This window comes from Benincasa hispida, chromosome 10 (assembly GCF_027475165.1).
Source record: "Benincasa hispida cultivar pf3 chromosome 10, pf3_genome.v1.1, whole genome shotgun sequence".
In the NCBI taxonomy this organism is placed as follows: domain Eukaryota; kingdom Viridiplantae; phylum Streptophyta; class Magnoliopsida; order Cucurbitales; family Cucurbitaceae; genus Benincasa; species Benincasa hispida.
Genome location: NC_143487.1, coordinates 41,120,556 through 41,144,454, shown reverse-complemented (window position 1 = coordinate 41,144,454; position 23,899 = coordinate 41,120,556). Strand labels below are relative to the sequence as shown.

Sequence of the window (23,899 nt, the reverse complement as noted above, 5' to 3'; positions counted from 1 at the left end):
AAACAAAACCTTTGTAACAAAATCCCAAAAAGAAACTTTAGTGGCAAGAAAAGTTCAATTGCAAGTGACTTTAAAGAATGCTAATGCTGTCTACACCACTTCATCATGACACAACAGATTAAAATTTCCTTTTCTTACATAGGATACATTGATAAGAATTTTTTTTTAAGACATGTTGATTAGATATTGACTATGACATCACTGATTTCTCAACCATCTCTCCTATATGGTCCTTTACCTAGAGTTACATCATGATTTGCTTCTTTTTCACTAAGAATGGATGTACGGTTACTTGATAATGGCACAAGATGCAAAAGTTCTCCAACCTTCTGCTTCTCATGCCACAAGATGCAGGGCAGAACATTGTCTATCACCATCAATTACTCTGCCACCCTTATCCTCGTTGTTCCTTCACTTGCACTTCAATGGAAAGAAAAGTTTAATTGCAAGTTATTTTCAAAGATGTCAATTTTTAAAAGTTGTTGCTACTATTGTAGACCACTTAATTGTGGTAAAAGAGGCGAAGGCTTTCTATCCATAAGTTCTACCAGCAACAACAATGGCTAATAACCCACCAAGCATAGTCCCTTCAATCCTCAAACCCAATAAAGGGTTTTAAACACATTGTTCATCGAGAGTTGGCTCTGACTCACCTCACCAAGCAAATGAATATCAAGCCATCAATATAGTTCAATCTCTACAAAAATTCATCACCCAAGCTCACCATCATTTGTGAGACAAATAGAAGGATCAAGGATGGGCTCACTAAAGGGTGTATTAAATGCTCTAATTGAGCTAAACACTCGATAATAAATCATGGCAGCTCAGCAATTGCAGTTCTCAATAAATTCCTAACACGCATGTCAACTTTATTGACAAAATTGTGGACAGAAGATTATTGAAGCAGACCATGGACTTACAAGACGTTGGAAATCATGAAGAGGAAACAGGGAGCTAAAAGCTGTCAATCATTTATATGATATCTAATAGAATAATAGTAGTTTATTATTCAAAGAGCACCTGCTGAAACATATATCGGAACCTTCAGATTCATGCGCTCCCAATAGTCATCCAACAAGACACAGAGTTCCTGCTCATAATGGAAACTTTTATAACAAAGCTGAAACGGTATTATATAACGTGAGCAAATTAATCATGAGAGATGCAGATTGCAGTAAAAGATTTAAAAGCCACACCCAATATTCAGTAAAGTACCTGAGCCCGTCCAAGTGCAAAAGTAGGAATAAGGACCTTCCCTCCACTAGCCACACAATTATGAACCTACATCAAATCATACAGAAAAAATATCTTGTTTCAGATAATTCCATCGCTAAAAATTATGAATTTTAAAGTTAAAATAATTCAGCATCTATTTAACAATTTAGAGTTTAGAATGGATTTAAGTCACCAGTCGATGCTCAATAGCCATTCATAAGTCATAATCAGACTCTATCCTATATCTTGGTCCTCAACTATGATAAATTAGTCTACAATTGTAACATGCAATATCCTACACAAAAAGGCATCAATCAACCTACAGTCTGAACCATCACAAAATAAACCCTAAAACAAAACAGGAGCTAAAACATAACAGGAGCTAAAACAAAACCGAATATTTCATTCCCTTCACCGAGGGACATAAAATATATCATTCTGAAGTCTATCCCTAATATCAACTATATGCCAAGTTGTAATTGAGACATGATGCAACTTCAGTAAACCTTATGTCCTATTGGCTCCTGAATTATTATTGTGCCAGTATGCATAACATAAATGAAAATCCAACTTATCCGATTTCTAATTAAAAACGTTTAAGGTGCAGAAAAGGCAAATCTGGGTAAATAATTTTGATAGTTTAATTTATACATACAGCTTTAAGAAATTCTCTCTCACGACCATATTTAGAATCACGTATGGTTGTTGCATATGTAGACCTGTGGAATAACAAACATTGGAAGATTAACAATAGAAATATTTTGCAGAACACAAATGCTAAAGTACCATACCAATGAAAAAGCATCAGGAACAGGAACTCTCCTCTATTTAACTTGAAGACCATAAATAAGCTTAGTAGAAACGGGAAAGACTGGACTCATTTCCATGTCTATATGATTGCCTTCGACTCGATACCCACATTATTAATTAAACTATGACCATCTTTTATTGGATAAAATTTCATTGATAATATGAAATTATACAAAAAGAGGGGAGAGGATCTCATCAATGAAAATAAGAAGAAACTTCCCCAATTGAGTACAAGGGTGTTTAACTTAGTGGTAATTCATTATTTTATTTATTATTATTTTTTTAAAAAAGGATACAACACTCTTCATTAAGGGAATCAAAAGAGACTAATACTAAAAAATACAAGGATACAGAAAACAAAGACAAAGCAAAAAATAATCAACAAATACAACTGAACCAAAAATCAAAAATAGAATTAAAAAGGAATGATGAAAGCATCCCAACCACTATATATACCCTGAATAACCCTTCAAAATTCTTCCAAAGAGAACACCAATAAAAGGACTTGAGAGTTGAGACGAGCCAAATCGAAATGAGCATAAGGATCTTGAGCAGAATTCTGAATGATGCACGCTGATTTGTTGAAATTCACAATCTTCACTTTTGGTTCTCTTATTTATTTCACTCCATTGAGGAGTTTGTATTCCTTGAGTATTAGAAACTTTTCATTTTATCGATATAAAGCCAAGTATCTTGAACTTGTAGTTGCAGAAGGGAGAAACATTCCTATACCAAGATAAAACCCAACAATTCCCAACTTGGGTCTTTTATTTTGATCTTGGCTCTTGACCCGTAACATTTTTAAGGTTTATCTCCTTAACCATTTTGGACAGTTGAGTTGGACAAACTTTCTACTTGTAGATATTGGGATTTCCTTGTTCTTCATTTTATCAGCTCTTATATTTGTTGTTTCTCCCAGGAGCCTTTGCATAAAATCTTCTTCATTTGAGAATTCAGTTTCTTGTAAAATGAATAAATCAAAAAAAAGGAATTTTGGTTGCAATTTGAGGTTCTTGAATTCTTGGTACTTGAATAGGATATCCTGCTACCCTGGCATCATTTGAAGAAGTATGATCACACCCTTGGATGGCTGTTGCAAGGTTGTTGGCCTCTTCTTGATTGGTTAACCGTTAATTTTGCTTTACAGATATCCAGTGGTTGTTTGGCGGAAAGTTGTTCTAATTGTATCACCATTATACCCAAGATCCGCTGAATGTCTTCAAAAGTCGCTGTAAGACTCCTAAGGAGACTTTCAACCAACAGCAAGGGGTAGGTTGTTGCCTTTGGAGGAAAAACTTTAGTTGCATTGGGTTGGAGAGCTACCATTCAAATTAGCCTTCCTGGTTTTTGAACCTAGTTTTCCATTCATCCCCTTGTCGGATCTGGATTTGATGGTACCCACTAGCAAGATTTATTTTGGAAAACACTTGGGACCCGGCCAATTGATCTATCAAATCTAAATTTCTAGGTAAGGCGCCATGACCCATCCTTTTTAGGGGCTAGAAGAGTTGGGATAACACATGGACTGAAGCTTGGTTGAATATATTTCTTTAGGGTTTGGGGTTTAGGGTTGCATATGTCACAAAGGATTTTATATTCAAATAGGCTGATTTTGTAATGAGGTAAGTGGGGCAATATGGAGCCTAGAATAAAATCAATATTATGTTGGTTTTCCCAAAGAGGGGGAAAATCGTATGGGTGGTCCAAAAGAGTAGGAAATTGGTCTAGCAATTGTTGAACCCTGCTGTCTACTGGGGAGTTTAGAAGTGGATTTTGCGCTTCCTTAACCAACACAGCTAAAGGAAAGGTGGAAGCATGTGTAATTGCCTCATTGGATAAAAATGTAAACAATTGGCCATTTTGTTTGTTGGATTCAATCACAGACCGAGTAGTAGGGGTGTTTTGTAAAGGAAAGAGGACTCTCTTGTCCATCCAATCAAATTTGTATCTATCATCACTTTCTATGTGCACTGGCTGTCATACTGCCATGGTCTTCCTAACAGTACATGACACACATCCATTTCAATGACATGACAAATGATTTGATCCTTGTAGTGATTGTCAATTGATAATGGAACTTGGCAAATTTGGTTGACCACACTCCACCATTTTCAATCCAACTAACTTTATAAGGGCTGGGATGATGATCAACTTTTAATTTAAGTGCCTGAATTAGCTGCTTAGAGACTACGTTTTCATTGCTTCTGCTATCTACTATGGCTGTACATACTTTACCATTAATGTTGCACTTGGTTCGAAATAGTGCTAAGAGGTGATCATCATGCGAGCGGCATCGATTTTTGGCCAAAACCGATACCGATCACCAACACGTCAGTTTCCAGCGGTCGGCGTTCATCAGTTTATGGATGCTAGCTAACACCGAATGTCTCACCACAAAGTCATGTATCATGTATCATGTATCATGTATCGTGTATCGTGTATCGAGTATCGAGTATTGAACAAAATGATTAATTTCTAGTGTTCTTTGTTATTCTGTGCAGTATGGCTAGACAATTCAAGATTCCTCCCCAAGATCGTTTCCCAGGCCAAGCGACCAACCTATCCTCTCACATTGAGGTGGCTAACAAGATTGTGAAAGAGAAGCTTACTCCCACTTAGCTTTCCCTCTTCAAGAAGACGGTATTTGGGCGATTCGTGGACATGGACATTATCTTCAATAGTCCATTGGTCCACTACATTCTATTATGGGAGGTTGTAGACGATAGGAAGGATCCAATGACCTTCAATTTGAATGGTACGGTTGTTATATTCTCCAAAGAAGACTTCTTATTGGTGACGGGATTGTGGCAGTCACCTAATCCAACAGTTGTGAGGAGGGGTGAAACACTTGGATCACTATGTAGTAGGTACTTCAAGAATGATTTTGTAGGGGGCATTCACATTGGTACCTTAGAGACAGTGTACAAGGAGATGGAGTTTGATAACGACATGGATGTTGTGAAGATGACATTGGTCTATTTTACTGAATTGGGCATAATGGGGAGGGAGAAGACGAGGGTAAATGTTGACATGACATTATTAATTGATGTGGAGGATTTGGATTACTTTAAATACATGGATTGGGGAAACATGCTATGGGAGAGGATGTTACTTGGACTACAAAGAGGATTGAGTGGCAAGGCAAATAACTATAAAAAAAAAAGGTCCAAGAACAATAAGAACATTGTCAAGTACAACCTCCGGGGTTTCCTCATCCATTCCAGGTAATATCCATTCATTGGCCAGGTTAGTGTATTACATCAATATTTACTTGGATTTAAGGTGAATGCCACATATAACTAACAAATTCTTCGTTGTTTTGTACAGACAAGAATCACACCCACACCACTGGTCATGTCGGATAGGGAGAGGAAGTATAAGGACACTAGGGTTGATGAACGACCCGCATACAAGCGCATTGATGCTGAGATGAGCTCCTCAAAGACACATAGATCACACCATGATGAGGATGCTCATAGTCACTCCAGTGACTACGAGAGTCACGAGCATCGATCCCACGAGCCATAACTCGATGAGCATTAGTCTCACGAGCTCCCTATTGACGAGCATGAGACTTACCCTCCTCATTATGAATCTCATGAGCTCCCTATTGACGAGCATGTGCCCCCAATTGAGGAGCTCATTGTTATCTATTTTGCAGAGTCACTTGAACCTATGAGGTCCAGATAGCTTGTTCCACGCCATATATGAGAGAACGCATGAAGAAGCTACTAAATTATAGGAGAAAGAGCACGTGTATGTCGATTATGTGCTCGGATTGGTAGTTAAACATGAGACTAGATGGGCAGATGTCGATTACAACTATAGCCCACTCAACTATAAGCAACACTGGATTATGTTGGTGATAGACATGAACCTCGGGCGCATCCTTTTGTATGACTCATTCCCCAAGTATGTCACAAAGAAAGATCTGGTATCATTCCTAGGCCCCTATGCATCACTCTCTCTTCACTAGCACATTTCTGCAACTTACATGCTGCAACCTTGCACATAGTCCTTAGAGGTTAAGCCATGTCAATATAGGCTTCCTATAGGGGTCAGATACACTAGACTGTGGGATATTTTGTCTTAAGTTCTTCGAATACTTGGTGACCAGGTCCAATCTGGAGAGTTTACGGCAAGATAAAATGCATGAGCTTAGGTTGTAGTATGGTGCCGAGTTGTGGGCCGATCAGTTTTTTTATTAGTTCTTCTATGTAAATTTTAATTTTTGTAAATGTATGAACCTATTAACTTTATATGAGTAATTTGTGTATTTCCATACTTATATGAACAATTTTTCAACAGTAAGCAACTGTGTGTATATCGAGTGTACATGATTTTAGGTGTCGTGTATTGAGTATCATGCATCGAGTATCGTGTAACTTGCATCGTGTATTAAGTAACTTGCGTCGAGTATGGTATAACGAGTATCGTATATCGAATAAAGTCATTGGATCAAGTATTTTTTATGAAGTATTGTCGAGTAATAATGTATCGAGTAACATGCATCGAGTATCTTGTAACGAGTAACATGCATCGAGTACCGTAATTGAGTATTAAATTATAAAATATTGGTCATTGTCTGGGTCCTTTGAGTCTCGGTCCTTGCCTATTTGTTGCATTTAGACGTATCAAGTGGTTCATTGCACTTTTGTCTATTATGTCCAGACTGACCACACCGTCCACATTTCTTTAATGTGACATGTTCTCCAGCAAACGATATCTTGTTTATCCTTCGTCTACCAACATGTACCATTCTTTTTGGTGGGAGTATTTTTACCTCGGTATACTCTGGTGGCTTTTTCCATTCGGATACATGACCAAGCGGGTTTATTGACTCCGCGTATGCTAGCATTATAGAATCTGCTGCATAGAGTAAACGGATTGATATTGCACTCTCTAGCTACAGCAATAGCGTCGAACATGGAATCTCCAAACACTAAAATTCTACATAACTACATTCTCAAGTGTTAAGGCTAACAATACCATCTAATCCACCGTCCTTGACATGAAATGTATAGCAATCGATTGGATTTATTGGTATCGTCTAGCTTTGTCACACTCTAAACCCATTATTTCCTCTGCATACTTTGAATGTGTCGATATACTACTAGACCACATTGTTCGCCTCTCATGAAACCAACCTTGAAGTAGACCTCTTATGTATTTTAGCAACGAAGTCATTGGCAACACTCGGGCTTCTTTGGTAATAGCATTGAAGCATTCGGCGCTATTGTTGGTCATGTTATCATATTGGTTCCCGGACTGGTAACACCATGTCCAATGCTGAATATGACCATCCTTTAAATATCTTGCAAGTGAACCGTCGTCGTAGTTCACTATTTGGACCTAATGGCACTTGAATTCTGATTCTCGATACACTCTGCAAGCACCATTAAACAATTTTCTAAGAGACTCGTCCTTTAAGTATTTCTCCACGTTCCTTCTCAAATGGTAAGTACAAAGTCCGTGATAAGAATTAGGGAATAGGGCATCAACGACATTAGCTATACTTTGTCCATGGTTTGAGACGAATACGAGGTTAGGGCAGTCTCCAATTGTTGTTTTAAGGTTCGTTATGAACACTTTAGGGCTCGGTCATTCTCACTATCAACAATTGCATATGTCAGTGGGTACTATCTATAATGATCACGGATCGACAACTCTTAAAACCTCTTAAACTAGTGCCATGAACATGTATTTGATATATTTTGATTCTTCAAGCTTGATCTCAAACACAGTTCCAGGATTTTCTATCTTCAAAGCTTCACCATATGCATGCAAGTGGGCATATGATTCCTCTTGCGTCCCCCTTGCAAGAGTTTCTCTCGCATGTCATGCCTTGTCATAACTAATATTGACACCATATTGATGTCGCATATCCTCAATAATATGGTGTGGTTTGTCCCCACGACCAACGCCAAACTTGTCCTTCATCAAGTGACCAATAACGAATGCACTAGCTTGTTTGTGGTCATGTTTGAATACTTCAATCGAGCATGTGTGATTGGGCATGCATTTTGTGATCTTGAAAATATCACATTCATCCATTTTAATTGCTCAAACGGCCCACTTACAAGTCGGGTGTAAACACCGAACAATATACAATTTTTTGTTCAATTTTTTAACCCACAACTCAAAGTTGTGCTTAATGGCAAACATTGCTAACCTCATCTTCACATCACTCTTACTAAAGAAGATTTGACCTACTTCAACTGTATCCCCTAACCCTACAGACGACTATGGTTGCATGATCAAGTCCCACATTCTAACATTATTATTGGATGGTAGTACATTGCACGGTTTTCTTCACATTTCAAGAAATTGATTTCAAAGAATAGTGAGAATTGTCAGAAAATTCCCCAATTTGTGTATTTTCATACATGAGCATTAACTACAGCACAAGTCCTCCGATGGGTGCAGGCAATTCAAAATAATCGAGTATACATTAATCGAGTATCAAGTACGGATGGCTATGATCGAGTATACACATATCAATAACACACATATCGAGTGACCATGTATCCGGATATCGAGTGACTATGCATCGAGGATCGTGTGACGAGTAATCGAGGATCAAGTAACGAGCCATCAAGGATTGAGTTCCTTGGTAGTGGCAGGAGCGCAAGGTGCATCACAAGGGCAAAGCAGTAAACTCACACATGGATGAAATCAGCAAAAGGCCACTTTCCATTACTTTTTCTATAGGTGACCATTTCTCATTTGGGCCTCATAAATGAGGTCATCCGTACAAAAAACCCATCTTCAGGGCCTTCGTCTTCTTCAGAGATTTCATTGTCTACTTGAATAGCTAAACTCTTCTTTGGGGACAATCATTAGAAAAGTGCCCTTATTAACCACACCTAAAACATTTCCCAAGATTAGGTCTATTATACGAATTAAACTTTTGAAAGTAGAAGGATTAGAAGTTCCCCTATCATCCAATTTGAACTTGGTTGAAAAAATTTCCTTTGCTTTCGTTTGGGAAGTACTTGAAATTGTGTTGGATTTAGAAGTATCTGAAGTTAGTCTTTTTGTTTGAATGGTTGCTCTATCCGAATTCTTTCTTATATTTACCCACCATTTTTGTTTTTGTGCTTCATCTTCTTCAATTGTTGTGGCAATAGAGATTGCTTCAGACAAGGAAGACATAGGATGCAAATGAACTTATCTCTTTAATGTCGCTCCTTAATCCTTCAATGTACCTAGCAATCTGCTGGTTTTCATTCTCAGCAACGTCATTTTGGGCGCTAAGTCTTTGGAATGCTTTTGTGTAATCTTCCACATTTCGAATTCCTTGCTTGCAATGTTGAAATTGATTATACAATATTCTTTCATAATTGCTTGGCAAGAACCTTTTCTCCATTAAACAAAGCATTTTTGGCCATCTATGGATAGGTGGTTTTCCATAGCTCCTTCAATTTGTTTGTAGTTGATCCCACCATACAGACGCTCCACTCTTTAATTTAAGGCCAACCAATTTAACCTTTTTCTATTAAGGGGTTCCCAAATAATTAAAGAAATTTTCAACACTCTTAACCCAATCTAGGAAGTGTTCAATGTTCATTCTGCCATTGCAAGTGGGTAAGTAGATTTTCACCTTGTCGCCAGAATCTTATTTCCAAAAGGTTCCTCCCTGATATTGTAGCCTGTGGTAATCTTGATGCTGATCTTGGTAAACATTCTTGGTATATCGGACTTCTTGAATCGGTTCTTGATTGTGCTGATAGAATTCTTGATATGGAGGGTGAGGAGGTAGATGCCGAGGATGATATTCCCCTGATGAATCGGAGTTGCTTCCCAAAATAGGATGAGGATGACCTTGAATTATCAGTCTTTGAGTAGGGAAAGAATGACTTGAATAAAGGTTCAGGAAAAAATTACCTTGTGATCCTTGTAACATCTTTCTTGGAGGAAATCTTGGTTGATCTTGATCTTTCTGCAAGTCTTGAGGGACACCTTGTGACTTCTTTGGTTGTTGGATATGGTTTCCTATATTTTTCTGGACTTCATTGGACAACACTTTTCCCAAATTCAACTGCAAGGAGCTGGTCAATTGCTTGTTGCATTCCAGTCATGGTGTTGGTCGAATGCCCGGGTTGAAAAGGATGCTTCCGCATTAGAGGGAGTAGCTTCGGCCCTTTTCATCAGGCTCTTTTCACGAAGTTCTTTGAAACCACTTTGATAAAGACTAAACAATCTTGAAGAAATTCTTGGAGGAAAACTTTATTCCATTGATCTCAAATGGTTACAAAAGGCTCTTTAAATAGGCAAAAGGGAGTTGACCGGTTACTTGCTAAAAAGATAAACATAACAAGATCCAACTTAAAAAAACTTAGCCAATCAAGCAGTAAAAAACCTAAAACAGAGAGCTTTTACAATATAAGAAGAAAACTAAAGGGATCGCCCTACATCAGGTTTTGCACAACAACTAGTTTTAACGAAGATCTCCACAGGTATACATCTCTCCAAGCTGTTTTCCTATCTATATCAATAGTATCAATAGTTAAGAGACAATGATTTGCCAATTCAATCACTGCACTTTTGCATCAAAATATTGCAATCATCTACATGATGTTTTTTTGTTGGAGTTTTCCTAGATCAGATGGTATTCTCTATCTTATCTCTCTTACTTTCCAGCGGCATCCTCTTAAAATGGGCCAGGAGATCTCATCGATTAATCACATTCGTTCTATCTTTTGGAATCTTTGGTTGGATTGTGCAATGCTCGCATCTTTTGAACAAGGACTGTGATAGGCTATTATATAGAAGCTACATCTCTTTTAGCTATCATTTGAAGCAAATTATCACCGACGTTTTGTAATTATAGCCTTACAGCACTGACTAATCAACGGTGGTGCTTTTTGTAAATATTACATAGGACCTTTTGTGTCCTATTTCATCATATCAATGAATGGTTATTGTTTCCTATCCCAAAAAGTAAAAAACATAGTATTTTTTTTTTTTAACAAGAAACAACCCACTTCATTAAGATAATGAAAAATGTTACAAGTGTATGAAAGGAAACAAACATTAAAAAACAAAACTAATAAAAAATGATCAGTAAATGCACCAGGACATCTCAACTAGGTTGACACCTCCATAGCATTCTCATCATCTCCTAAAATGTAGAACAGGAATTCAATAGCTCAGTACAAATCTGACTAGACCTTGCCAAATTAAAGGCATACAACAAAATGATAATCTGAAAATTAAAAGATGCCAGAACTAGGCAGTTACAGATCAAGAAAGCGGGAAGATGAAGGCGTTCCAATTGAGACTGGTGTCTTGAATGGAGAAATCTTTAAAAGCTTTGGAGAGAGAGCACCAAAAGGAGGCATTGCTAAGAGCACTATCGAATTTAAAGGAGCTAATAGATGCTTTGTCTTGAAACACTCTTTGATTCCTTTCGAACCATAGTTCTGATAACAAAGCTTTAACTGCATTGACCCAAAGTAATCTTGGATTCTTCTTCAATTTTGGACCGATTAAAAGTTGTAGCACATTTGCCTTAAAATCATTGTCTAGAACCCAGCTGACATTGAAGCACTTAAATAAATGTATCCAACAGTTTTCTGCAAAAACACACTAGAAGAACAAGTGTGAGAGAGATTCTGAGTTTATCCAACAAAGAGAGCAAACCAGTGGAGAAATATAGTGAGTAGGCAGCTTCCTTTGAAGAATATCTGCACCGTTAAGCAAGCCATTCAGCATGATCCAAATCAGTATATTAACCCTTCTAGGACTCTTGGAATTCCATAAGGCTTATTCTAATAGCGGTCCAATTGGGGAGGAGAAGGATAGATGCTTTACAAGAGACTTGACTGAAAAAATCCCACTTGGTTCTAAAGACCACCTTTTTTATCGGGAAGCGAATTAAGTTTAGAGTGGGAAAGCTTTCATCCTTTAGCAGTCTTCTCAAGTGGAAAGACCAAGAAGTTGATGTCTCATCCCAATAGTCTTGTAATGAGCCTTCGGGCTTGGTGGAGATGGAGAAAAGACTAAGAAATGAGTCTTTTAAAGGAACAATTTCCAACCAAGGTTCACGCCAAAAACCTACCCTTTCACCATTACCTACTTTGAAGGCTACCAAGGAGTCTACTTTTAGCCAAGATCTTGAGATGTTGATCCAAGGGCTTCTAAGGTTGCTGGTAGTTTTACCATTGGTGTGCCAACCAAACTTACTTCTTCCATGGATGCTTGTAATTATTTTCCTCCAAAGTGAATTTTCCTTATTGATGAACCTCCACCCCCATTTTGCTAGAAGGCTTTGGTTTCTGAGTTTCAAGCCACCAATACCGAGACCACCATCTTCTTGAGAACGAGAAATAAGGTCCCATTTTACTAAATGATTTATTTTGCTTCCGGAATGTCCTTCCCATAAAAAATTTCTCAAAAATCTTTCTAAAACTCGAATCACCTTTTCTGGCATCAAGAAAAGTGACATATAGTAAGTTGAGATATGAGAAAGAACCGACTTACAAAGGGTGGAGCAACCTCCTCTTGAAAGATTGTATCTCTTCCATTTGTCCAATTTACTTTGAATTTTATCAATCACTGGTTGCCAAAAAGCCAATTGTTTAGGGTAGCCACCTAATGGAAGACCGAGGTACATGAATGGAAGAGAGGCAGCCTTGCAGTTCAGAATGGCAGCTTCTGATTGTAGCTTAAAATGGTCAATATTGATGCCGCTTATGGCTGATTTTTCCCAATTAATCTTCAACCCAGAACACCACTCAAAGAGTTCAATTATTTTCTTTAGGTTTCTAAGCTTTTCCTTGTCATCTTGGCAGAAAATTAGTATATCATCTGCAAATTGCAAGAGAGGAACATGAATTCTATCTTTGCCAACTATAAAGCTTTCAAACTTGCCTTCCTCATGAAGCTGGGATAGTAGTGCATTTAAGACTTCACTGACTAATAGAAAAAGGAAAGGAGAAAGAGGGTCACCTTGCCTTTTGAAGCTTGGATTCTACCATGAGGTCTTCCATTTATAAAAATTGAGAATTTTGTGTTAGAAATACAACCCATCATCCACATTATCCATCTTGAATCGAAATTCTTTTCAACAAGGATTTTTTCAAGAAACTCCCAATCAACACGATCAAAGGTTTTTTCTAGATCAAGTTTTAAAATCCACCCTTTTTTCCTCTTAGAACGATAATCTTCAACCACTTCATTGCTATGAGGATTGGGTCTAATATTTGCCTTCCTTCAATGAAAGCACTTTGTGAAGCCTCTATTATACTTGGCATTACCTTTTTTAGCCTCTCCGCTAGTACTTTAGCTACTATTTTGTAGCAGTTCTACAAGTCAAGCCCCCCAACCTATTTATCTAACAAACAACCTACCCAAGCAATGGCTACTTCTTTAGACTAATTCGCAAACCGTCAAACTAATTCCTAACTACTAATTAAACCATTAATTGAAAATACCAAAAAAAAAATAAGGCTAAAGCAATTCCAGCCTTTTAAGATATAGGCTACATCAGGACTAATTCCCAACTACTAATTAAACCATTAATTGAAAATACCAAAAAAAAAAATAAGGCTAAAGCAATTCCAGCCTTTTAAGATATAGGCTACATCAGGACTGGTTGAGTTCGATCAACATTTAAAATCCAACTTGATGGGAGTATTAAAACCCATTTATTTCAAGTCCAATCCAAACCTATTTGACGTAAGATACTTCATTATGACCGTCATTATTTTCCAAGTTACAAATAGGTCATAGGTGTATGATGATATTAAATTATTATCCTATCCTTCATGGTCACTCAATTCCTTGTATTTGATGTGCCTTGGGGATCATTTAAAATGTACATCACCCAGGTTCTTGGTAAGTATAGAAAGTTCCTCTTCCCTTATTTTTCGAGCTCAGTAACGTGGGAGTGGATATTTGAACAAAAACAGATATGAGATCTTAACAAGTTAAGCTATGCTTAGAAGATAAAAATTGAAACCATTTATTTCCAGGTAAAATTAGATCATGGATTCAATGTTACTGCCTAGCTTTCCTCTGAAAGAGAGAAATGAAGAATCAGAAGAAATTGTTTTGCATAGTTGAAGTTTAAACAGTGCATAACCAACACTATAACATGTAAAACATTTATGTTTACTTCTTACTCTGTTATAAGAAGGTCTAATTGCATTCGATCAATTTGAGCTGCTCCCAGATGTCTATCAGGCGTCATATTATAGTCTCCTGTGTATACCATAGCAGCATCTCCAACTTTAGCATAAAACATGGCAGCTCCTAAAACCTTAAGAACATGATTAAAATATAAATATGCACATTCTGCATTTAAAGTTGAAGTGTTGATGGAGAGAGTTTACGAGAAGCAACAAGAAAAAACTTTGAGCAGAAGTCAAAGAATCATCAACAGTAGATACAGTGACAGAAATATTAAGAACCAAGTCGACAATTATGGGCTATAGTGCATGCGTAAGTTGCTGATAGAACGACACCATATGGTGGTCCACAATAAACAAAATAGAAGATTGATATAAAGATGCATATACACAGCAAGCAACTAATAACTGGATTCACATATGCCCATATCCGATGTAAAAAAAAAAAAATAATATGTAAATTTTTACATTTGAAAAGCACAAAAAACCAAAAGGTTACAATTCCTTACTCAAACTATCACCTTTTTGTCACATCCGATGGAATTTCACACTCAAACTACATCCTAAACAATGTTATCCTTCTCATTTACGTCTGACTTCTTGTGAAATAAATACATATGTCCAACATGTGAACTCACATTCACCTAAAATGTATTCTAGGAAACTAGATAGAATTCCATAGAAAGCACAGGCATCAGATTCCTGCATTTTGTTTTATTTGAAATGGTTCATCGAGCCTCCATATTTGCAAGCCAAAAAATAAACTAAAAAAAAAAAAAAGAAAACCCAAAAAACAAAGGAATTAGCACAGGAAAACAAAAACAAAATCATCAATGACCAATTTCAAATTGAAAATACAGGAGAATTTCAAAGCTCATGCACTTGAAAACTCTTTCTTTATTTTAATTAAAAAGAGTAGAGGATATTAAAACCAAAATGTGTATACAGCTAGGGGCCAGAGGGAAGAGATATCATAACCAAGGAGGTTACAAATTCCCCTCCAACTTATATTAGTAGGAGATGCAAAATTAGAAAACGAAATGTATCAAAAGAGGCTATACATGTCCAGCATAGTAAGCACGAATTTGAAGATCTTCATCAACCTGTATAGTCTGCTTCAAATCCACAGGTACAACTGCAGGTGAATCAAGATCAATGACAGATAATCTTAAGATACAGAGGAAAAATAATGACACAGCAATTGATGTACATCAAATACAATAGAACAGAAAAGAAAAAAACAAAAAAGGTACCTAATACACAACTTCCAATAATGCAGTCTAGAACTCAATTTGAGCAAGTACAATCATCAAATTAAGTCAATGGGAACAAACATAAATAACGAACAAGTAACTGAGCATGAAGTGTGAGGATTTCATAAAGTAGCAATTTTCCATATTCAGTTAAAGGTTTCTCCTTCTACACTATGTATATTAGGTAGAAAGAAAACAATCAAAAGAAAAGAACAAGTTTCATTTAATGAAAAAATAAATAAATGCAAAGTAAGAGTTGCACAAGAAGGCCAAATCCAAAAGCACTTGGAATCAGACAAAAACAACGCAAGACCAAATAAACCAAGAACAAAAACCGTACCCCTAAAGAGAGCTTACTATACAACATTTGAAGGCTTTTGGGTGGAAAAAGATAAAATTCATTCTACCCTCCATTTTGCTGACAACGGTTTACTGTTTTGTAAATATAATGATGTGGTGCTTGTTATGTTAATTAAAACTATTGCTCATTTTGAATCGTGCTCGGGTCTGAAAGTTATGGGGGAGAAATTAACGATTTGTGGATTAAATTTGGAAGACTTAAAGTTGTCTGAAGTGTCAAGGCGGCTCAATTGTAAGGTGGTAACTTTACCTCTCCTTTGTCTCAGCCTTCCCTTTAGTGGTCATCCTAAGTCCTCGTTTTTTTGGCAATCAGTACTTGACAAAAAGTTAACAAGCTAGCAACTCACTTATCTCAAGTATCCCCTTTACTACATGTCTCTTTCCAGTATACATTTATTCCTTCTCAAATTGAGCTTGGAATTGGAGTGTTTGATGGAAATCTTTTGAAAAGGTAATGAAGGCGGTTCACTCACTGCGATAGAACTTAGCATCTAAACCTCAACGTGATGGGGGTTTAGGAATTGAAGCTTTAAAGCATTGAAATTTGGCACTAGTTGCAAAATGTAGATGTGCATTTCATGCATCAGCCTCATTCTGCTTTGAGAAAGGTAATCATTAGCACTCATGGGGGATCTCAATTTGGTTGGCATATGGCTGGCAAACATGGCTCAAGACTTCGAAGCCTTTGGACCAGCATTTCCAAGCATTGGCAGCAATTTGATTCTTTATTTGAACAAGATATGGAACTTTTCACTGAAAAAAATGAAAAGAAAATAATGCTCTTGGGATACAAGCCACATAAAAAAACACATGGGAAGAATGCCTTGTAAAAACAAAAGATGCATAGGAAAATAAAAGAGCAACAAGGACAATGCAATTAGCAAAGAGAGACCAGGATTTCAAAAACTATGTGAGACTTTAACACCACCTCAAAAATTCATGAGACAAAGATCCTTCCAACCAAAAAGACTTCAAACAAAGGGCAAAACTTGCGATTAAAGGTTTTTTTTAATAAGAAACATTTCGTTGATTAATGAAATAGAAGGCAATTACAAGAAACATTTCCAATTGGAGACTAAATAAAACAAGCTGAAATGATTAAAATGATGCTTATCCTTGCACCAATAAAAAACAGTAGACAAAACCAAATCCAAAAATTTATCAAAAGTGGAGAAAGAGTCCCTAAAAATATGGCCTTTGCACCCATACCAAAGATCCCAAAAGAAAGCACGTGTAAGAGCCAACCAAATCATCTTCTTCGTACTACCAAAAGGATGACCAACCAAAAGAGACCCGAAAATATCAAAGGTAAGTTGGGGCATGGCAAAGACCAACCAAATGCATCCGAAATAATGTGCCAGAAATGTGAAGCAAAAAAGCAGTATACAAAAAGATGAGCGGGAGATCCACAACTGCACTGACACATAATACACCAAGAGGGCGAGAGATATACAAGGCATTCGGTGATGCAAGCAATCAGTAGTATAATAGCACCAAGACTGGGCTCCCAAGGAAAATTTTAATCTTCTTAGGGTAAAAATCCTTTCAGATAGCAGAATAAAGATCTTTGGCAATAGGCTCAATCTCCCCCACCAAATCATTCAAAAGGGATTTAACAAAGAACGAAGAAGGATCCAAAGTCCATGACCAAAAATCAGGTAACGGACATGTTGGTTGTAAATTAGATAATTAGCTGTAAAATCACCAAAGATACCTCTTTGAAACTTCGTTTTCCTCAGTTTTTTCCCATCTCCACCTCTCAATGTGGCTTAATTTCGAAGTTATGGGATTCTCATTTGCTATCACGGTCTCTACTCCAGTTTTTTTAAGGTTTTTGAAAGATGATGATATCATTGCTTTGCAAGATCTTTCATGTCTTCTAGATACTATAAATGTCGGTTCTATTGAAGATGCATGATCATGGCCATTAGACTCTTTTGGTATTATTATTTTTTCAATGAAATCTTGATCAAGAAAATTTGCTTGTGCATCTCCGTTGCAAGGATCTATTTTGGGCCATCTGGAAGTTTAAAAGTCCAAAGAATATGCTTTGGATTATTCTTGATGGCAGTCTGAATGCATCCAAAGTTCTTTGACACAAGTTGCTTTTTTCTATTTATTGCCATCAATTTGTCCTTTTTGTCAAGAGGATGGGGATTTTTTTTCGAAACAGAAACAAGGCTATTCATTGACATAATGAAAGAGCCTAATACTCAAATTACATGAAAGGAAACAAAGAAAAAACTTCAAGCAGGCCTATACAAGTCTAGAACCAAATTACATCATTAAGACTAAAACTCTGGAGAAAAAGTAAAACAATCTAATTAAACACATAACTTAAGAGAAACCCAAATTCTAGAATACTTAAACTCGAACAAGCCCGAACAAATAGAAGAAAAGCTTCCTCTGCAACAATGAATGTTTGATGAGAAAAGAGCCCCAACTTTAAGCTTGATAGAACAAGAAATCGTTGCTGAGGAGCCAAAAAATACAACTTTCAAGTTTTCTGAACAAATAAAAACCCATGACATGGAATCCCAAGCCCAAGATAAGCAAGCACTCCCACAGACAAGAAATACTCTAGCAACCAGCAGTTAAAAGAGAAGAAAGTCGCCAAATAAGCTTTGAAGAAGAAAAGCATCATATTAGCAGGGACAAGAACCAAACTTCAACCACATAATCAAACACTTTAAACCAAAATAATCAAAACCATAAGTCTCAGGAGAACAACCACATAACTCTTTTGAATATATAAAAACTTGAAAATCCAATTCAGAAAAATTAAATTGAATTGCGATGAATCACCCTTCCGAGCTTCAAACCGCAAGTTTCAATTAAGAAGGAAAACTTTGAAGGGATTTCATGAGACTTAATTAAGGAGAACTTACAAGAAAGCATCTGTGGTGACTATTTGTAAGGTAGGAGTTTGAAAGAGATCTACAACCTCTTTCCCAAAAATAATATCTTCCTATTCTTATGCCGAATTTGGAACAAAAATTTCCACTTCTTCACTGCCCACACTTGCCGAAGAGTCGTCATCAAAATCTCTAACACTTGATTTTTAGGACTTGCAATGGACGGAACCTCCCTGGTTAAATTGAATTTTCCATTTGGAACAGGAATAATCATTCTAGTGACAGCATGGTTGGAGCAAGAAACCTCAGGCTGTTTCCTAATTATGGCTGGAACTTGGGCAAGAGTGCAACAAACTTCAATTACGTTAGGATTAAGCATCCTTTGATAAAATGCAACCCCATGTTTACGAGAATAATATTTTTGATAAGAAGGCATGAAGGTAGGTCTTTTTATTTTTTTTTTATGAGGAGCTTTGAGAGCTTGAGAATCTGACCTATTCTTCTCTGTCACTGAAATTATGGGGCTATTTGCCACTAAATTAAATGCTGAAGATAGATCTACTCCATTGAAACCGGGGGAAAAATGAAGGTTGCATTAATTAATTGTTCTCGTCCAGTGAGAGAGTTATTTTCCAATAAAACTCTCGAGTTTCCTTCAATGTTGGGAAAAGGCACGGCTTTTGGAAAGAGTCTTTGAGACTTTCCAAATTCCTCTGTTTTTTTTTTTTTTTCTGGAAATGATGGAACTAAATCCTCCTTCGGAGCTGATGAAGGAGAAGCAATTATAGCTGCAGCACCCGCCATTAAAGAAGAGAGAGAATCTGACCACTGGACATCCAAAATATTAAATGCAGGGGAGAGAAAATTCTGTTGATTGATTTCCAAGATTTTATCCTTGCAATAAATGTCATTTCCATGCAAGGGGGAGCCGTCTGGTTTGCGCAACAAAACCGGAATTTTGTCAACATCTTTGAGAATTAAATCAACTCGTAAAATATCTAATGAATTTGAGAAATTATCAAACTCAAAATTATCACAAATGGAAAAATCTGAGCTTTGGACTTCCTCAAAATCGGAATCTCCAAAATAGATAGAGAAAACACCAAGAATAATATCTTGAATATCCATAGAAGCTGGGATGAACCCACACAAATTCTTCTCAATCTTTATTAATGTTGAAGAATAATCAAGACCATTGAAAGTTTGAGAAGAAATGGCTAATAGACCTCCTAATTGCTTGCCAATGGCTTCAAAAACTGTTTTTTTTTCCAAAAAAAGGTAATGGAAGATCTTTTATTTTTATCCAACCACCATAACTCTTGATAACTTCCTTTTTGAAGTGGAGCCAATTGGACCAACTCGACTTTGAGGTGTAAAACGTCAAAGACATTCCATTTTCCTATAAGCATATGAGACTTGAGAAATTTGGCTCTCGTAATCAAAGCCTTACCATCCATAAATGGATTAATTGACAAGGGAATCTGAGAAAAAAAAAATCTTCAAGAACCAGCTTTATCCTCATCCACGAGTAATGTGCTTCCATTCTAGTGACTACCAAGACAGTATCCAGCTGAACATTCACCAGCTCCTCCTCCTTTCGAACCCAAACAGAAAATTTTTTAACACAAAAATGTATCCAAATCAACCCTTGTAGTGGGTGACGACAAGATTGATGGGCTGGAAGGATCCCTTGAAACAACTTCAGCAAAGCTTCTCTTATCCATTCTTTCAATGCTCGGATTATTAGGCCGAAAAGTCTCCTTCAACTTCAAGTCCGAACTAGCTTGAAAACTTCCAAAAGAAGTGAGAAAATCACTTAACATTTCCCAGAATACAAGCCAACCTTTTTTGTTAGAACCAGTTGGAACATGTAAGTTTGATCTCCCACCATTAACAGGCCATAAAGCACACTCCAAAAACCAGCCCTTCTAAGTACGGAATTTTGCTAGTTGAATCACTTCCAACTCATTTCTATCTTTTTTTTAAGTAATTCTTTGATGGGAGACTGAAGCATTTCTACTAAACTTTCTTCAAACCATTGCGAAGATAAAGAAAAAGAAATCTTCCTCTTAAAAATTGAATCTACCAAGATAAAACTGTCGTACTCATGCCAAATGCCAAAATAAATATTCATAATACAACTACTTTTGATTTCCATGATCAACAATGCCCCTGAAGACCTTGTATGAGAACTTGAAAGACTGGGAAACTAGGCGAGAATGAGATTTGGATGGCAATGGAGTTTGACCGGAGGGGACACGCCAAATGCCAAAATAAATATTCATAATACAACTACTTTTGATTTCCATGATCAACAATGCCCCTGAAGACCTTGTATGAGAACTTGAAAGACTGGGAAACTAGGCGAGAATGAGATTTGGATGGCAATGGAGTTTGACCGGAGGGGAGGCTAGCCAGAGGAAGGTCGGGAGGAAAAAGAGAAGAGAGGGAAGAAGGGAGAGGAGAGAGGAGAGAGCATACCTTCAGTAGATGAATTCATGACCAACAATATTCATCTTATCTCTTTTCAACATTCACAAACAGATTGTGTGTCAATTTTCTACGCATTAGAAACTGGAATATGATGCATTCAGACAAATCTAGAAGATTCACCTTTTTCAGTCCCTCTTGAGCATCCTTAGGTTGATTGGATCTTCCAAGAGGATGGGGATTATCTTTTCCATATCTTGTTTGGGTGCTCCTATTTGTTGAAGAACTAGTTCAAGTTTTTTTCTCTCTTTAATACATACTGGGTTTCTTAAATGTGTTCAAGGATAATGTTCTTCAGCTAGTTGTTGGATCTGCACGATTAAAGGGATGGAAAGGAATCAAAGAATTATTAAAAGACAAGTATCTCCCTTGGTTTAATTGGTTTGAATCTGCACGATTGAAGGGATTCCTCAAGATTTTTTTATTTTGTTGTAATTATCACTATCTATTTTTGGTTTACTTAGTTATTCTCCCCTCTTGAGGATCATTGTATCTTAGAGCAGTAGTCTCAATGAAAAGTTTCATTTCCTTTTCCAAAAGAAGTGGGTTCTTTTTCCAAGTTTTTTGCTAATTTTTCTTTATATGACATGACATTTGTTTGAATTGGGATGTCTTTATGGGGTGTTTGGCCCCCAAGTTGGATTAGGTTGGGTGGGTAAAAAAAACCCACCCACCGTTTGGTTCACCAATTATTAAAGAGGTTTATCACCTCGTTTTTCACATTAACTCACATTTCTCACCTCGTTATTCGCATCAACTCTCCCAATTACTCTCCTATAATAATTACCAACTCAACTCAACTCAACTCTACGTGCTAAATGCCCCCTATGTTTCCTTTGTAATTGCCTTTATTTTTTATTTGTTCATTCCCTTGTGTAATGATACAATTACAGCATTAATCTCTTTTTTTGTTTTAAAAGGAAACGGAATTTTTTATTGAAAAAATGAAAGAGATTGATGCTCAAAATACTCAGAAACAAAAATAAAGTAAGAAGTACAATAACATCCCAATATAAGAACTAAGGATCGAAAAACAAACACATTCCAATTTAAGCATAAATCTTGAATGAAGAAATCTGCAAAAGACTTGGAAAGAGAGCACCAGGAAGAAGCATTAATTACTTCAATAAAAATACTTGTTTCTTGTTTTTTAAAAAAAGACAAATAATAAATAAATAAATCACATTGTGAGATTAATCAACATGGACATGTACCATACTCCTCTATGGACCATAACTCTTTGCTGTTTTAACCATTTTAAAGAAATAAAGATAACACTTATACTGTGGCCGCCTAAACAATCACATTCCCAACCAAGAGAGACAAATTGCACACTATTTACGATCTTGACATAATTATGTTACCTTTTTTCATGCACTCCATAATATGATCATTAGTAAATTGCTCTGCTTCACCCCTTCGATCAACCAGCACTTTTCGATAGTCTTCCAACATTAAAGGAGCCAATGCCATTGTTGGATACTGCAATCGAGAGGAAGTAAAGAGAGAACTTCAATGTTCATACCAAATGCAAGAAACCAAAATTGACAAACATTTTCCCCCTTTTAGTAAGAAACGACTTTCATGTGAATGAAATGAAAGTATGCACAGGCCACAAAAAAAATAAGCCCAAACAAAGAGAGTTTGAACATAACCATAAAAAAAGACTCCAATCCAAAAGAACAATACCAAAGCTCATGTTTGTAGAAAGACCTTGAGATCAATGCCCACAAGGAAGCATTAAACATGGTAATGTAAAATCCAAAGAGGAAACTTTATTCAATTCATCAAAATCTGACCGGGGGGGGGGGGGGGGGGGGGGGGGGGTGTGTCGATTTATAGAGAATTGCATGAGGGATAGGGTTTAATCTTGAATTTACTAAACTACCCTTATTCCTACTATATCATACCAAATTGATGTAGCCTAGGAGATAAAAGAAGAAAAATCTCCAATAATAAAATCAAAGTCTTTATTATGAATTGAAAGTTGTCAATACAAGAAGACAATCTCTCTATTTATAGAGAATTGGAAAGCAAACTAATCCTAATCCTAATAAGTCAAAAAAACTAATCCTAATCCTAATAAGTCAAAAAAACTAATCCTAATCCTAATAAGTCAAAAAAACTAATCCTAATTCTAATCAATCATGGAAACTAATCCCAATCCTAATCAATTAAGGATTTGATCATAATAGCTTAACTTATCCTAATCCTACCACATCATTTTTATTTGAATATTTCTATTTTCTTGAAAATGTTTCAACCTCCAAATTTGTGTTGGAATGATTCATGGGTGTTCTTTGATGTTGGTGATAATAATTGCTTTCACACTCTAAATCATTTTTTGAATCATATAACTCCCAATTCTTACGTCGATTTCTTGAGAAACCGGTTTGATTGGATCGAAGGGCTCTTTGTTGATAATGTAGTCTTGTTATCCCGTTCCAAACTGCATTAGAATCTTCATCAAAATCGCTAGAATCGCTATAATCAAATTTCAAATGTGGATAATGTAGGTTTTTTGGGAAAAATGAGCACGGGCGAAATTATTATGTTGGAATTCTTCTTCTAAATCACTTGAATCAAAATTCCAACACTACTTTTGGGAGGAAAATTGGCTTTCTTGCATATACCAACTGCTATATTTTTTTTCTTCTCCATCTTCTAGCAAAATCTTGAAAAAAAGATCTCGATGTCTTCTTTCTTCTCTAAAATTTAAGGGGTTCCCCCTATATAGATGTGGATTGTTCAACAACAAACACAACTCATGAAGCTCCCTCTT

The 23,899-nt window shown here is 36.5% G+C and overlaps 1 protein-coding gene across 11 annotated transcripts in view; it reads right to left on the bottom strand.

Moving 5' to 3' along the window:
* LOC120088145 (cleavage and polyadenylation specificity factor subunit 3-II) overlaps positions 1-23,899 on the bottom strand; it is a 61,111-nt gene that overhangs the window by 15,433 nt on the left and 21,779 nt on the right. For all 11 annotated transcript variants that reach the window (XM_039045235.2, XM_090305975.1, XM_090305974.1 and 8 more), the window contains 6 exons: positions 22,482-22,599; positions 15,221-15,294; positions 14,154-14,290; positions 1,871-1,934; positions 1,216-1,281; positions 1,021-1,090 (listed from right to left, as the gene is read on the bottom strand). In XM_039045235.2, the coding sequence (XP_038901163.1) occupies positions 1,021-1,090; positions 1,216-1,281; positions 1,871-1,934; positions 14,154-14,290; positions 15,221-15,294; positions 22,482-22,599 (529 nt within the window). The remainder of the gene's footprint in view (positions 1-1,020; positions 1,091-1,215; positions 1,282-1,870; positions 1,935-14,153; positions 14,291-15,220; positions 15,295-22,481; positions 22,600-23,899) is intronic.